Source organism: Chelonoidis abingdonii, chromosome 1, assembly GCF_003597395.2.
Source record: "Chelonoidis abingdonii isolate Lonesome George chromosome 1, CheloAbing_2.0, whole genome shotgun sequence".
NCBI lineage: Eukaryota > Metazoa > Chordata > Testudines > Testudinidae > Chelonoidis > Chelonoidis abingdonii.
This window is the reverse complement of record NC_133769.1, coordinates 122681223-122696584: the sequence shown is the minus strand read 5'-3', so window position 1 is coordinate 122696584 and position 15362 is coordinate 122681223. Positions and strand designations below refer to the sequence as shown.

The 15362-nt window shown below is 41.9% G+C and overlaps 1 protein-coding gene across 1 annotated transcript; it reads left to right on the top strand.

The window, feature by feature from the left end:
• Nucleotides 1-2449: 2449 nt before the first annotated feature.
• RERGL (RERG like) lies at nucleotides 2450-12939 on the top strand. Its single transcript, XM_032796062.2, has 5 exons — nucleotides 2450-2868; nucleotides 3377-3433; nucleotides 6722-6795; nucleotides 10758-10906; nucleotides 11908-12939. The coding sequence occupies exons 1-5, from the start codon at nucleotides 2817-2819 to the stop codon at nucleotides 12188-12190; spliced, it is 615 nt and encodes a 204-aa protein (XP_032651953.1). The 5' UTR covers nucleotides 2450-2816; the 3' UTR covers nucleotides 12191-12939.
• The last annotated feature ends 2423 nt before the right edge of the window (nucleotides 12940-15362 follow it).

Below are 15362 nucleotides of genomic sequence, written 5' to 3'. Positions count from 1 at the left end.
AATATGTGTTAACTACTTATGCCTAATAATCTGTTCCACCTTGGGTTTAGCAATGACACAAAAAAGGCCATGTCTATGCTACAGACCTCACAGCGGCACGGGACTGCTGCAGCTGTGCCACTGTAAGGTCTCATGTAGCCGTTCTATGCTGGAGGGAGAGCTCCCTCCAGCTTGCATCACTAAGCCACCCTCAACGAGTGGCAGTGGCTATGTCGGCAGGAGAGCATCTCTCACCCACATAGCACTCTCCACACCAGCACTTTTGTTTGAGAAACTTGTTTCATACTCTGACCAACAAAAGTTTTACAGACAAAAGTGCTAGCGTAGAGAAAGCCTGACTGTGGTATAACTTATGTCGCTTATGAGCCAAATACACCCCCCAAGTAAGGCAAGTTACACTGCTCTATGTCAATGGGAGAGGGCTTTCCCATCGACGTAATTAAACCACCCCCAACAAGCAACGGAGGCTATGTTGGCGGGAGAATGTCTCCCACCGACATAGTGCTGTCCACGCGGTGCTTCTCTCAGCGCAACTTTTGTTCCTTAGAGGGATTTTGTTTCACACCTCTGAGCAACATAAGTTATACCAACAAATATGCTAGTTTAGACATAAACTTAGTATAGACACTTACAGAATGAGGTCAGTGTAAGCTGCCTTACATCGACCTAATGATACAGTAGACCAGAGCTGAATTAGTCTCCTGAAGAAGAACTGTGTCTAAGCTGGAACGCTTCCCTCTCTCTCACCAACAGAAGTTGGTCCAATAAAAAGATGTTACCTCACCAAGCTTGTATCTCTTTAATTTACTGTTATTCAAAGTAATTCTACATAGTTTGAACAAATTACTCGTTGCAGACGCCTCATTACTAGAGTGTCTGTGTTAATAGAAGTTTAGTACTGGAATAATGGCAGTACCAGTGTATGTTTTTATCATTGCAGAAAATGTTGTAAAGTCTGTACACAGTCACACTGTAAATAACAGTCCACATTTCAAGTAGCAATCCACATAAATCTTAAGGCATTATTTCTGTTCCCTGATAGAATAACTTTTACAATGGTGTTTTCTCTGTGAATGTTTACAGAACATGCATTTAAAAGTTGCTCTCATGATTAAAGTGCATGAGATTACAAATTAGCTTCTGCAAGCATAGTTGCTAGTAAAACTTATTGAACCAACTTCTGCCTCTATATGGAGATGGAACAATGCAGCTAAGTCACAGTACTAGAAGTAGGAAAAGGATCTATTCTTAGTTGTGCCACTGACTTGACTGTGTGATCTTGGCAAAATGACCCTTTTTATTCATTAGTTTCCCCATCTCATGTTTTTCTGCTTCGCAGTGTGGTTGTGAGCCTTAATTAGGCTACCATCTTGCATTTTTTGCAACTGAATAGCCTTATTGAAATCAGTAGCACTATTACATAGACAAAAACAACAAGGAGTCCGGTGGCGCCTTAAAGACTAACATTTATTTGGGCTTAAGCTTTCGTGGGTAAAAAAACCCCACTTCTTCAGATGCAAGGAGTGAAAAGCAATTGCTACAAAAGCAATTTTCCCTCTTGGTATTGACATCTCCTCCTCAGTTACTGGGAGTGGACCACATCCACCCTGACTGAATTGGCGTTAACACTGGTTCTCCACTTGTAAGGTAACTCCCCTTTCCTCATGTATCATTATTTTATGCCTGTATCTGTAATTTTCACTCCATGCATCTGAAGAAGTGGGGGGTTTTTACCCACGAAAGCTTATGCCCAAATAAATTTGTTAGTCTTTAAGGTGCCACCAGACTCCTTGTTTTTGTGGATAAAGACTAACATGGCTACCCCTGATACATAGACAAGTTACACATGGGCCTAAGTGTTTGCAGGATCAGGGCCATAGTGATTATAAACTGATTTGAAGGTCAAAATTGCTTTTTAAAGTTTTGTTTCTAGTAAAAGTTACTTTGCATTGCTAGTACCACTTTTTTCATACATATGCAACTGTCTATTTTAATGTCCTCACCAACTTTCAAAGCCCTTGGTCCAAAAAACATATTCTCTGCAAACAACTTACAAACATTTTTGAGTTTTAGAACTACTAAGCTTTGCACTTGGCTTTAAAAAGACTCAAACTATTTACTGTATGGTGGGCAAAAAGGGAGGAAAATATGGGAGAGGTTGTCAAGAATTTGCAAATAAGTTTCAGCTCAGAGTAAATGTTTACAGACAGAAATAAATGTGATTTGCCAGAGGAACTCTGTTCTATTTGCATGTTTCATCACAAATCTAAGGGGGTCACTTTCACATCCTCCAGCAAAATGCACGTGCGTGAGAATTGCTAAAGGGAAACTACTGCCTCATTTGCAAAAACAAAAACAAAACAACCAGCCACTGACCCTTCCTTGTCCTTTCCTTTGATCGGTAACTAGAAACCTCCCGGGGGAGAAAAGAAACCCTGGTGATGATCGCTGCCAAGGTGAAAGAAGAAGCGCCTGGGCAACTCCCAATCTAACTGCTTCTTGTAGGCAACACCGCGTGGGCGGTCTGCAGAGCTGCGTTGCTGCAGGAACAAAGAGATCGACAAATGCCTCCCCTTGACGTCCCCAGACCAGGAGGTTATAAAGAAGTGGCGAGTAGGGGAAGTAGCTTGCGGGTGTGCTCGCTGTGGGAGCACGCCGGGGCCCCTGCGTGCAGGGAACTAGAGATTCTCAGTGGGTGGAGGTGAGGCACTAGAAGCAAAGCAAGCTTGCAGCACAGCTGGAAGACACAGCAGGCTCTGCACTGAAGAAGCCTTTTGAAAAGCTCAGTCAGGAGCTGGAGAGAAGGCTGGCTCAGGATGAATGAGCTGAAGCTCGCTGTGCTGGGCAGTAGAGGAGCCGGCAAGTCTGGTAAATTTACAAGTTAACTTTTTGGCCGGGGGCGGCGGGGGGCGGAATTTAACAACTAGGATTTACATGTTACTCGGGTTCCTCCCAAGTTTTGTAAGGGTGGTTGCGAGCAACTTGATTTTTTTAATAATCCATTGACCATGGGAATCAATGGCCAGCGGTTTTCTGCACCGAGACAAAGTAGAAAACAGCTGCACTGTTTAAAGATTTGTCCATTCCAGCTGCACACTGGCTCTTCCATTGCGCTACTACTAGGAGCCCCGAATCTTCACCTCCCCCTTACCCCCCATACTTTTGCATTATTGATCACTCAACTGTTCGTTCTCACATCTCAGTTTGCAACACTCCCCCCTCGGCAATCATTTGGAGAGGTGTGTAGCCGGGGAGAGAACACGACTGAATTTTAAATGTTGAGGATTTTGGCTCACCAAGTAAAATCAAAAGTTGTATAAAGTTAACCGTCACTGAACCAGGCATGTGCTCAGCTGGAGTTGGTTTTGTATTGCAGCCCTAACAGTGAGATTCCTAACCAGGCGTTTCATTGGAGAATATGCTTCTAATTCTGGTAAGTTCCCATTCCCAACTTTGCGTTTTGTTTTAGGCATTCTATAAATCATACCTCTAGCGAGCACTAAAGCCATATCAATATGAAATGTCAGTACATACCTGAATTTTCTTTTTAATTCTCAGTTCTGTTTAGAAGTGTTTCCTAACATCTAATCAAAGTGTTTCTTTTGGGGTTATATACGTTCACTGAAATGATTTTCCAAGGAGACTAGTGGATGATGAGCTATTTGATCCCAGAGAAGTAGGTTTATTATAGTTTCAGAAAGTGTCTTTAAAATGGAAACTGAATAATCTTTTAAAATAGTGATTTAATTTTAGTTTTGTTACTTTTGAGTTGCTGATGAAAATATAAAATATGAAGAATAGAAACATAACTCAAGTAGAAAGCAGATGTATAAAAATGAACATGTAAAACTCAGCACATGCTGTGCTAGGTAAAGTACTAATCAGAAATCAAAAGGGCAAGGAGTTAAAGAAACTTGACTAGATCAGACACAAAAAGGCTGATAAACTCTGTACACCATAAAGTGGAGAGAAGACAATTAAAGAAGAGAGTGAAGAAAAAGGAAAAAGTAATGTTTTTATCTTCTCTAGAAATGACCTTGTTCCAAGAGGCATATTTCAGGAAAGGGCAAAATTTGGCCAAGAGACTTGCATTTTCCATAGATAAGATATGGAGAAAGAGTGCAGTAAGAGGGAGATTTCTAGAGGCACAAAGGGCAGTTACCCACTCCACTCCCATTCCCTTTTCATTATTTATATTGCAATAGTGCTTAGGAACCCCAATCATGGACCAATGCTCTATTGTGCTAGGTGCTGTACATACAGAACAAAAAGTCTATGCCACAAAGGACTGACAATCCAAATCTAATCTTTGGAAAGGAGCTGGGTGCATAACTGCCCTTTGTGCCTCTGAGAATCTCCTAAATCAGATGGACTCAACAGGACAGGGGAATTAGCCAGTACTGTGAGTTTCACCAAACAAAAAAATCCTGCTGTTTTTCAAGGGAAATTTTAAACAAACCCATGTATTTGTAAAGAGAAGCATGGGCTGTACAAACACTGTTTGAAAATACTTTTTGCCCTGTTTCTACAACTAGCAGGTGAATAAAATAAAAAGCAATCCACAAAGCAGCCCAGAACATTTTGTAGTGGAATCAAAGTGAGATTGGATTTCAAAAGTTTTATGTTCTTACTTAACTGTGAACACCACAATGTTTGAGTGTGCTGCAGATTTGATCCTTCTAATTTTCCCAACCCAAATATTCACTTGGGGGTTCTGAAGGAGATAAGGAGGTAGATGAGGATAGGCCAGATATTCATAAGAACTGCAGCTGTACCAGAAGACTAATGTGGTGCTGATTGGGAGTCCAGGAGAATGCTAGGAATGGTGAGATTTACCTGGGCCCTGTCTGCACTAAGAATTTTTTGAGATGTTCCCACCATTGCAAACACCAGATCAGCTCCCCCAAGGTTAGCAACACTGGTAGCCCTAGACTGTAAATGACCTGCTAGTTGCCAGTACTGTTTGATATACTGTGCTAATTAGATTTGCTCAGAGCAACATGGTGCTTAGAATAGTGGCAATATCTTGTCCCACTATTTCTAGCAACCGATGGAGATTTTCAATATATTTCCCTAGTGTAGAGTATGCCCCAGATTTTAAAAGGCATTGGGTTTTGCTGTGGTCAGCATTGCAAGACCTAACTGATTTAGGAGTCTAAGATTTAGGCACTTAGTAGTCTAAATCCCATTGTTACAGAGTCTGGGGGTTCCAGCCCTTCTCCCCTCTGCTTGGACCCCACAGTGACTTTTATCCAGCCAGTAAAACAGAAGGTTTATTGGACAACAGGAACACAGGTTACAGCAGAGCTTGCAGGCACAGTCAGGACTCCTCCATCCAGTCCTTCTGGGTGTTCAAGGTGCTCGGATCCCAGCTAGGATACCCTGAATTCCGCCCCACAGCCCCAAACCCAAACTGTCCTGCCTTTCCTCCCGCCGGCCGAATCCTTTGTTCCCTTCTCCTCCGCCCAGGTGCTCCCCCCTCCCCCCTGCCGGGCTCGGGTTACAGGCTGAGCACCTGTCCCTCACCTAAAGACATCCCCTGCTTTCCCATTCCCCACACAGACAGTCCCTACTCCATCACACCCATCAATTGGATTTTGTCTAAGTGCCTAAATCCCTTTTGAAAATGAGATTTAGATCCAGATTTTTAAAAGTATTTACAAATTGTGCTCAACATTGCAATGTCTGAGTCTCATTTGTAAAAGGGATTTAGGCATTTTGGCTTCTAAGTGCCTGAATCATATTTGAAAAAATCAGGCTGAGGCCCTCAAATCAGTTAGGCATTGTGACACTGAGTGCAGCAATACCTGAGTAATTTTAAAAATCTGGGTGTATGTCTCAGATCCTAAGAATACAGTTTAAGGACTCGATCCTGCAAACACTACCAAGGGAAATGCTTGCTACTATGAGGTTTCCCATTTGAGTACTAGAATGCTTCATTGTAGTTAAGTGTTACTCCTGCTACCAGCTTTTTCAGGATCAGCACCTAAGTTCAGGCTTGTATAATAACAGCATAATTATAACTCGATAAGATCAAACCAACACTGCTTATGTGAGGAAAACTCATACCCACCTAACCTATTGAAAAAAAAATAAAGTGTGTTACCCTTATGCAAAGTTTTTTCCTCTAGGTAAAATAGAACCATAAGGCTTTGCATACGTGCTGAACATGCATAATAGAATAAGTGGGCCATCAGAACTTAACTGATTCCAAGTTTACATTCGCTCTACCCTGAAATCATAGCCAGCTCCTGCTCCCATCACATCTCAATATACAGGTTGCTATCATGTCCTAGCTACCCTAAAACTTGTATAATATTTGTAAAGAGATTTTTGGGAAAATACTCAGTATCCTAAATGCATGAGCATTTACCTATACATGCTTATCTGCTGTCTCAAATGGCCAGCACTATGTTCTAACAATGTTCCTTCACACATTGGCACTTATTGGGGCATCACAGTGGAATAGGACCTGGCCAGCCATGAGTTTAGGGATACATTTAAGCATTGCACAATTCACTGTGGGCATATCTGAGGGATGGGTTCACTTTCCAGTAACACATCAGACTCTGCCAGAGGACTGCTATTAGACTTGATGAACCAAGGCCTAATTATCTACAGCAAATCTTATTTTTCTCCATTGGTAATATAGCAATTAAAGCCTGTTTTTTTTACCTCCATTTGTTAACTCTGATATTGATTTTAATGCTGTGTCTTGTAGAGTGCATCTACACTAAACATTTTTGTCTGGATGGGAGGCAAATGAACTTGGAAATTTATGACCCTTGTTCACAGGTAAGCACAACTTATAAAAGATGAGCACAGCAAGGCTGCTCCCAAAGGTCCTTCGAAGAGTGAGGTGGCAGGGAGGAGAGAGGGGGAAAGCGAATTCTCACTTTGCACTTTTTAGCAACTGACATTGAATATTGAAATTCCTGTAGCTATAACATGTAGCTGTCAGGACTTTCTCTGTACTGAGCATTTTCCAGCTTTACAGAATGAGTCCTTCATTGGACAGCTATCTGGTCAAGACTTTTCCATTTTTAAAGCTACTAATGGCAACCAAACATAATATTGCACAGTAAAATTACATGCATCTTTTAATTCATAGGAGGGGCAAAAAAGTTGCAATCACTATTTGTATAGTTTCCCTGAATATCCTTTTAAATGTTTACTTTAAAAAAATCTAACTAAATTTCATTTACCTGTGGCAATGTCCAAATAGACAGACCTGGAAACTGAAGTCCTGTATTCCCAGAATAGATCTAATAATAGTAACAAGACAGACTTCCCCATATTAACAACTGGGCTTAATTCTGACCTGAATAAAACACTTAAGGGAGTTCAGCCTTCATGGTCATTCAATTCCTTCCTTCTCTGCTAAAAGGGTTAAAGATATTATAGTAATGGATGTGTCATAAAAACATAGACCGATAAGCCAGCTCATTCACCACAGTATTACCCACCCAAAACAGACCTGCCATATCTGCTGAACACTATGGTACTGGGCCCTGCAAAGAGCCATCATCCACGTGGCCAAAGGATACAAGGCTGGAGAATAGAAATGAAGGAGCAGGCCAGATGAACCTGCATCATCCCTTCTCCTCAAACCCTGGAGAGGATCTCAATGAATGTTAATGATGCTTGATGTTAACGTTCCTGCTGCTGCCTTTCTCTGCATTATGGGCTTCCCTCCCCATTAGTGGGAACTGGGGCATTGGCATCCAGGGTGGGCCTTGACAGCTTGACTCAGCTGGAACCATGTTGTCCAGGAGATGGAGCAGGGTAGTCCGCCATTAGAGAATAGGCACAGGACCTCTGACCAGATAGCTCTGTCCCTCTGCAGCTCCCTGGAACTGGATTCAGAATGATCTAGGAAAATTCCTCAAGGGGACCCTTTGGCGTTCTCTCCTCCACTCTCAGACTCCCTCGTGCATCAAGCTTGGTGGTGTGTTTTGTGATAGAGGCACCTACCGACCCTGAACAGAACTTAGACCAACTCAGTCCCATAGGCATCTCTTAGAGAAGAACCATTTTTGGTCTTTGCAAATCTGATCTGTACTTGAACCCTAACGTAGACCTTGTTAGAAGAGGAAACTTACCAAAAAATCCCACAGTGCAGTGGAACTAGGGGCAAGCAATAGTAAGGGGAAATCTCCTGCAGCCAGAACCCCTTCATCCCCATTTCAATTAGACTTGTATTTCAACTGGTTTATCTAAAATGATGGTGGAGGACACTGAAGCCCTGCCTACACTGTGGCGCTCACCAATTCAACAGTGATTCTGTTGAACTAATCGGTTTTTTTAGTTAAATTTTTCCAGTGCAGACAGCTCTGAATATAAAAGGCTGTATCTCACATCTAAGCTGCCCAGCCTCCCTTAAATTATTTGTTTTAGTTGCAAAGTACACAGATCAACACGTTGCAACAAATTGAAATCAAGACAGTAACAAATTTGGCATTTCGATTGCAGACTTTCTGGGCAGGGAACTTGTCATACTAGGTTTGTATAGCACAGCACCCATTTTTAAAATATGTAATATAACCGGCTACCAAATACCCTGAATATAAACAAAAAATCTGTACTACTTCCATTGAATTGCAAGCTGTCACAAACAGCATTTGGTGTTATGATAGAGTAGCGTAGAAGCGTGCTGAGGCATTTGGGAGAAGAGGGCTAGTTAGAAACTACCAATAAGCTACAATCTTCATGGGCTTAAACATCTTTAAAACATAAAAATAATGGAAACAGTTATGCTCTCTTCCTTTTTCCCCTTTGACATTAACTATTACCTATACTGATATTATCCTTCTGTACAGTTCTTTTAGCAGTTTTCAAGGTGCCTTCAGGTCTTGACCAAGAAGACTAATGCTTTGTCTTAACTTTTTCTAGTGCCTCATTACTGATTTCAGAATATAGTTAAAAAACCTTATTTATTTTATTAAAAACTGTCTGGACTTGCTCCCAACTATTTCATAAACCTCTTAACTCTCTTCTCCCCTCCAGCTCATCTGCCACCATCTGCTTTTTCACAGTTTTTCACCTGTTGATTTGTCAGCCATCTTCAATGCCTTCTTATTTTTAATTGGCCTCATCCTTTTTCCATCTAGGCTTTCAAAGTAAATATGAAAACCTATCTTTCATGCCTTCTTTTCCCTCTGCTTTCACTTTTACTATCCTGTTCTAACTTCCCATCACTCATATTAACAAACGGCATCCACTAAAGTCTGTGTGGTGACTTCATGTCGTGCTGAAGGGCTTACGTACGCTCCAAGTCTTTTCATGTATTGGGGGGGGAAAAGTTGAGCGGATAGGGTAAATGATTGACTAAAATAACTTCCTAGTGAAGGAACAGATAAACACACCAGAGCTGTTTTTGTATAGGGAATTGGGTGGGAACAATAAACAACAAATAAAGTCAGCAAACTCTCCATATTCATTTTAGTAGGCTCAAGAGTGGCAAAATCATATTGTAGACTCATAGAAGATTAGGATTGAAAGAGACCTCAGGAGGTCATCTAGTCCAACCCCCTGCTGAAAGCAGGACCAACCTCAACTAAATCATCCCAGCTAGGGCTTTGTCAAGCCAGGCCTTAAGAATTTCCAAGGATGGAGATTCCACCACCTCCCTAGGTAACCCATTCCAGTGCTTCACCACCCTCCTAGTGAAATAGTATTTCCTAATATCCAACCTAGACCTCCCCCACTGCAACTTGAGACCGTTTCTTCTTGTTCTATCTGCCACCACGAAGAACAGCCAAGCTCCATCTGCTTTGGACCCCACCCCCCACTCAGGCAGTTGAAGGTGCTATCAAATCCCCCACCCCCACAAACACACTCTTCTCTTCTGCAGAAGAAACAAGCCCAGTTCCCTCAGCTTCTCCTCATAAATCATGTGCCCCAGCCCCCTAATCATTTTCATTGCCCTTCGCTAGACTCTCCAATTTATCACATCTTTTCTGTAGTGAGGGGCCCAAAACTGGACTCACCAGTGATGAATAGAGGGGAATAATCACTTTCCTCAATCTGCTGGCAGTGCTCCTACTAATGCAGCCCAATATGCTATTAGCCTTCTTGGAAATAAGGGCACACTGTTGACTCATATCCAGCTTCTCATCCAATGTAATCCCGAGGTCCTTTACTGCGGAACTGCTGCTTAGCCAGTCAGTCTTCAGCCTGTAACAGTGCATGGGATTCTTCCATGCTAAGTGCAGGACCCTACACTGTCCTTGTTGTACCTAATCAGATTTCTTTAGGCCCAATCCTCCAATTTGTCTGTCACTCTGGATCCTATCCCTACCCTCCAGAGTAACTACCTCACCCCCCAACTTAGTGTCATCCGCAAACTTGCTGATGGTGCAATCCATCCCATCATTCATGTATATAAAAGGGTTAAACAAATACTGATGGCCACAACTACGTGCTCAGTTACCATGGCGTAAATTCAGGGGACTCCATTGCAATCAAGGGAGCAGAGTTTGATTGTAAGATTTAATTTAACTTTACTGATAATTAAGGCTTATCAAGGGCAGTTTAAAGTTCTGAAACACTGTTTATACATTCATTATAACAATCATCTCCAATGATAGTTATTTATTTGTAGCTCTTTGGAGTACCAGTTTCAGATCAGGGCCCCATTGTGCTGTGCACTGTAAAAACATGTACATTTCTTTACATTCTTAGTTAGAAAGAAAATATTGCCCAGTGACCACAATAATGGATTCTTTCTATTGTCGTATGCATTTCATTGCCTTCAGCCACGACAGGGGAAGCTGTCCCTTACTGATGAACTCCACTGGGCTGACGGATTTGTCATTGTGTATGACATCAGCGATAGAGCTTCCTTTGCCTTTGCAAAGGCATTGCTATACAGGATACGAGATTCCCACCTGGCAGCTTGCAAAAGGTAAGTTGTATTATAAATATTACATTTCTTTTGATCTAAGGTATGAAAAGAGATGAGTCTGTGAGCGCTAGGCACCCTAACAGCCACTAAAATAACACTCCGCACAGCAATAGCAACCAGCAACATAACAAAAGTAGTAATATACTAGCTGGTAAATTCAGCAGCAAAATATAACCCATTCCACCCAAAAGCCAATATATTTTAGGCTTTTTCATTCTTGTTTCACATGTAAATCATACTGTCACGCTAGGTGATACAAGATTAACTACTCTGATCAAGATTAGCCAACATGCAGATTAAAAAACTGGTAGTTAGCCTAGGCTACCTCTCCCTCCCTCCCCCTTGCTGTCACCAGTGGAGCTGCATCAATGGGAAGTTTGAAGAAAATACTAGTGTAGATACAATCAGGGAGGATTTGGGACCAAGAATTCCTGCTAAACTCTGTCCAGGGCAGTGACATCAACTCCCTTTATGTCCTTGGACAAATAATTTAAATTAGCTCAGATGTGAGTGGCACAAATTAATTAGTGAACTAGTTAAATGTTTAAAAAGTGAGTGCTAAGTATCAGTATTCACAACAATTGACCTAGGAATGCATAACCTGCTGAGGCTTTTGCCTAAATAAAACATGACCTAAAAATAAAATCTTAAATTGGGAAATTGTTTAAATTATATTTTCAACCCCTTTCACCATATACTGTCTCAGCCTTAATCCCTTGGTGTGTATATTTTTCACTGTTTTTAATATTTAAGTGAAAAAATGTACTGTCAACAATTATTTTAGCCTTAATAAAACATAACTAAAATGAGGTTAAGACATTTGCCTCATAGATGTGTTAGGAGCCTTTCTAGCAAACTGAGATCCTAAATAGCATTCAATGGTATAAATTAATATAATATAAACATTTGTCAGTTTTCTCTGGATATACAGCATACAAGAGCAGGTACCCTGTAGCATTTGTATAAGGCTTTTTGTCTAATCAAAAACTTTTTGATTTCAGAGTGGTAGAGTCCGCTGTATTCTTAGTTGGTAACAAGCAGGATCTATGCCATTTGAGAGAAGTAGGCTGGGATGAAGGACAAAAGCTGGCAATGGATAACAAATGCCAGTTCTGTGAACTGTCTGCAGCCGAACATTGTCAGGAAGTGATGACCATGTTCACAAAAGTCCTAAGAACCATCATCACAAACTTCAAAATGAAGGAAAAGAGAAGACCCAGTGGTTCAAAGTCAATGGCCAAACTAATTAACAACATGTTTGGGAAGAGGAGGAAGTCTGTGTAGTGGATGTCCAGGCCCATGGAAACCATTGAACAATGATACACTGTAATATTGCAACAGTAGGCCATATGCAATGCTTGGACTCAGCCAATGAGTACATGTGTTTAAAAGGTCTCCATTTGAAGGGATGATATGTCACTACAAACCAAAGATGATTGGCGGTATGGGCCAATAGACAGAGTACTGCACTGGGATTCAGAAGACCTGGATTCTATTTACAGCACTACCCTGGACCTTGGCAAGTTTCTTCATCTATCTGAGCCTCTGTTTGCCCTCTCAGCCTGTGTCTTCTCTATTTAGAGTGTAAGCTCTTAAAAGGACTGTCTTTTACTACCTTGTAGAGTGCCTACCAACAATGGGGCCTTAATCTTGGTTGTAGATTCTAGGTGTTACTGTAATATTAATAATTTTTTTCCAATGAACTCAGCCTCCCTGTACCTTGCTGAACAATAGCCCAACTTCAGAATTCCAAGATTTATCTGTAACGGCAATTGCACTAATTGAAACCAGGATTGGTACTTTGTGATATTGCACTTGCAAGTAAATGAGTGGAGGATAATTAATGCCTGACTTTCAGGGCTTTCTTCCCCTGAAAAGCTGCCAAGAGTAGGGAATCAGATAAATGAGGTCATCAGCTGTCACCCATTTTGGTCTTCCTGCTGGAGCTTGATGGGAGGAAGTATGGTCCAGCGGATAGGAAACTGGAATGGGAGTTAAGAACCTTGGGCTCACTTTGGCTGTTCTGTTGACTTGCTGTGTGACCTTGGACAAGGTCTTTTTGGGTGAAATTTACTCCTATGCATCAATTTTATCTTCCCTGGCCACCTGGGTATTTGAATCCATGATTTCACGCTTCAGAGGTGGAAGCCAATCCCTTACACCATCTTTCACTCCTATGTAGCTGGCCAGTACAGCCAATGTACCACTGAAATCCAACTTAAGAACTCAGGCCAAGATCGTCAAAAGTATTTAGGCACCTAACTCCCATGGATCTCTGCCCTCAATTTGGTCCTCTGCATAGGGGTGATTTTCACCCTCCATGCCTCAGTTTTCTTATCAGCAATATGGGTATAATGATTGTCTATGTACTCTATTTTATTTAGGAGTAGGATCTGAAAAGCCCCTAAGTAAGGAGCACAAGTTTGACTGGGTTTCAAAGTCAGACTTTCAATGGACTTGTGGTCCTAACTGCCATGCTCATTTTAAAACTTATATTCATCACCATGGTAATGAAATGCCTTTGTAAAGCACTTTGATTTGTATAGATAGTGCTATAGAAGTGTCTTATTTTTTCCCACACAGGTGCTGAACATTAGGCACAGGAGTCTAAATATTTAAGGAACAGAAAATCAGGCTCCTTACTGCATACTTAGGCACCCATATCTGAATGTTTCTGCTTGTACAAAAATTATGAAGGGAAAAGTAAGTGGTCTGAAGATGACTGACTTTCTCCCATACTGGTTCCAACTAGGGTGACCAGATATCCCAATTTTATAGGTACAGTCCCAATTTTGGTTTTTTTTTCCAGATTTACAGTCTGATCACCTTAGTTCCAACAGAGCCTAAGGGTACATCTACCAGCCTCCCAGCACAAGCAGACAGACTTGCATTAGTGGGCTTGAACTCCTGTACTGAAAAGAGGGTGGATGTTGCGGCTTGGGCTGCAGCTAGGGTTCTCAAGCCCACCCAACCCCCTGCAGTCAAGCTAAGGGGGCTATCTTGAGTCTCTGCTGGAGCTGCAAATTCATGATGCTTTTAGTTTGAGCCACATGAGCAAGAGTCTGTCCACTCAAGCTGAGAGGTTTGCGCCCAGCTGCTGTGTGGCCATACCCAAAGATGCAATTTCCAAAAGAACCCCCAAAAACAAACAAACAAACCCCCCTCAGCATTGTGGCCTAACTCTGGTCCCACTGAAGTCAACAAGCAGAGTTAGGGCAATGCTGAGTGCTTTTGATAATTCCATGCAAATAAGTAGAAAGCTTCTTTAACGAAATATAAATGTTATTTGTACATGCTAAAAATACTGTGACTAAAGAGCATCACTTGTTGAAAAGATCGTCTTATTTCACACAGTTATAGCTTTTAAAATTGCAAATAATGGAATTTATTGCTCAGAATGTTGGCAGGCTCATCGCTATTTTACATCCAAGCAGACTTTACCCTACTGTATCAAGGGTGATTTATATAAGGGTATATATTGGAATCAGAGAGATTGATTTTAAAGCACTGATCTATTAAATGACGCAAACACCACTCCTCCAAACTCTCTTAGATGGCAGCTTTATTGTAGTCTGTCAATCTGCTGTGACAAAGTTCCTCTTCTACCTTGGTGGGTCCTGTGCTTGTTGGCAGATTTGCTCACCTCACAGATTCACTCTGTGGGTCAGAAAACAGCCCAGAGACCTTCCCTCTGGTAGAAGCCACAGTCCAGGTCAATTCCTCCTGTGTTTGATCAGGAGTGGGGAGGTTTGGGGGGAACCCAGGCCCACCCTGTACTCCAGGTTCGAGCCCAGGGCACTGTGGACTGCAGCTGTCTAGAGTGGCTCCTGGTACAGTTGTGTGACAGCTACAAGTCCCTGGGCTACTTCCCCACGGCCTCCTCCCAACACCTTCTTTATCCTTACCACCAGACCTTCCTCCTGATGTCTGATAACGCTTGTACTTCTCAGTAGGCTGGCAGTATGCCTACTCACTCTCAGCTTCTTGCACACTTCTTGCTCCCAGTTCCTGGCGCACACACTTCTCTCCTCTGGCTCCCTAGCTCCCCCTGGCCTGCCTGGAGTGAGCCCTTTTATAGCATCAGAGGGGCCTTGATTACAGTCAGGTGCTTAACAGCCTCACCTGACTCTTAGCAGGTTAATTGGAGTCAGGTGTTCTCATTAGCCTGGAGCAGCCCCTGCTCTGGTCACTGAGAGAACAGAAAACTGGTTATCCAGCAGCCAGTAGTGTATCTCCCTTCTACTACTCTGCTGCTCCCAACTTGCCTGGGTCTATCACACTGTGTACAGCTTGCTAACCAGATTTGAAAACTAACTGTATTGACTGTTATGACATTAAACCAACTTGAATGTTACAAGAGAGAAATGTTTACACTTTTTACAATGGTCTAAGATTTAAAAAAAAAAAAAAACTTTTTCTACTTTACAAATGAAGCCCATGCAGCCTCAAATAGTAA

Coding starts and splice junctions, on each gene's coding strand:
- RERGL (XM_032796062.2), top strand. CDS start 2,817: ATGAATGAGCTGAAGCTCGCTGTGCTGGGCAGTAGAGGAGCCGGCAAG. Junction 6,796..10,757: donor TTTATGACCCTTGTTCACAG/GTAAGCACAACT, acceptor CATTGCCTTCAG/CCACGACAGGGGAAGCTGTC. Junction 10,907..11,907: donor CACCTGGCAGCTTGCAAAAG/GTAAGTTGTATT, acceptor TTTTGATTTCAG/AGTGGTAGAGTCCGCTGTAT.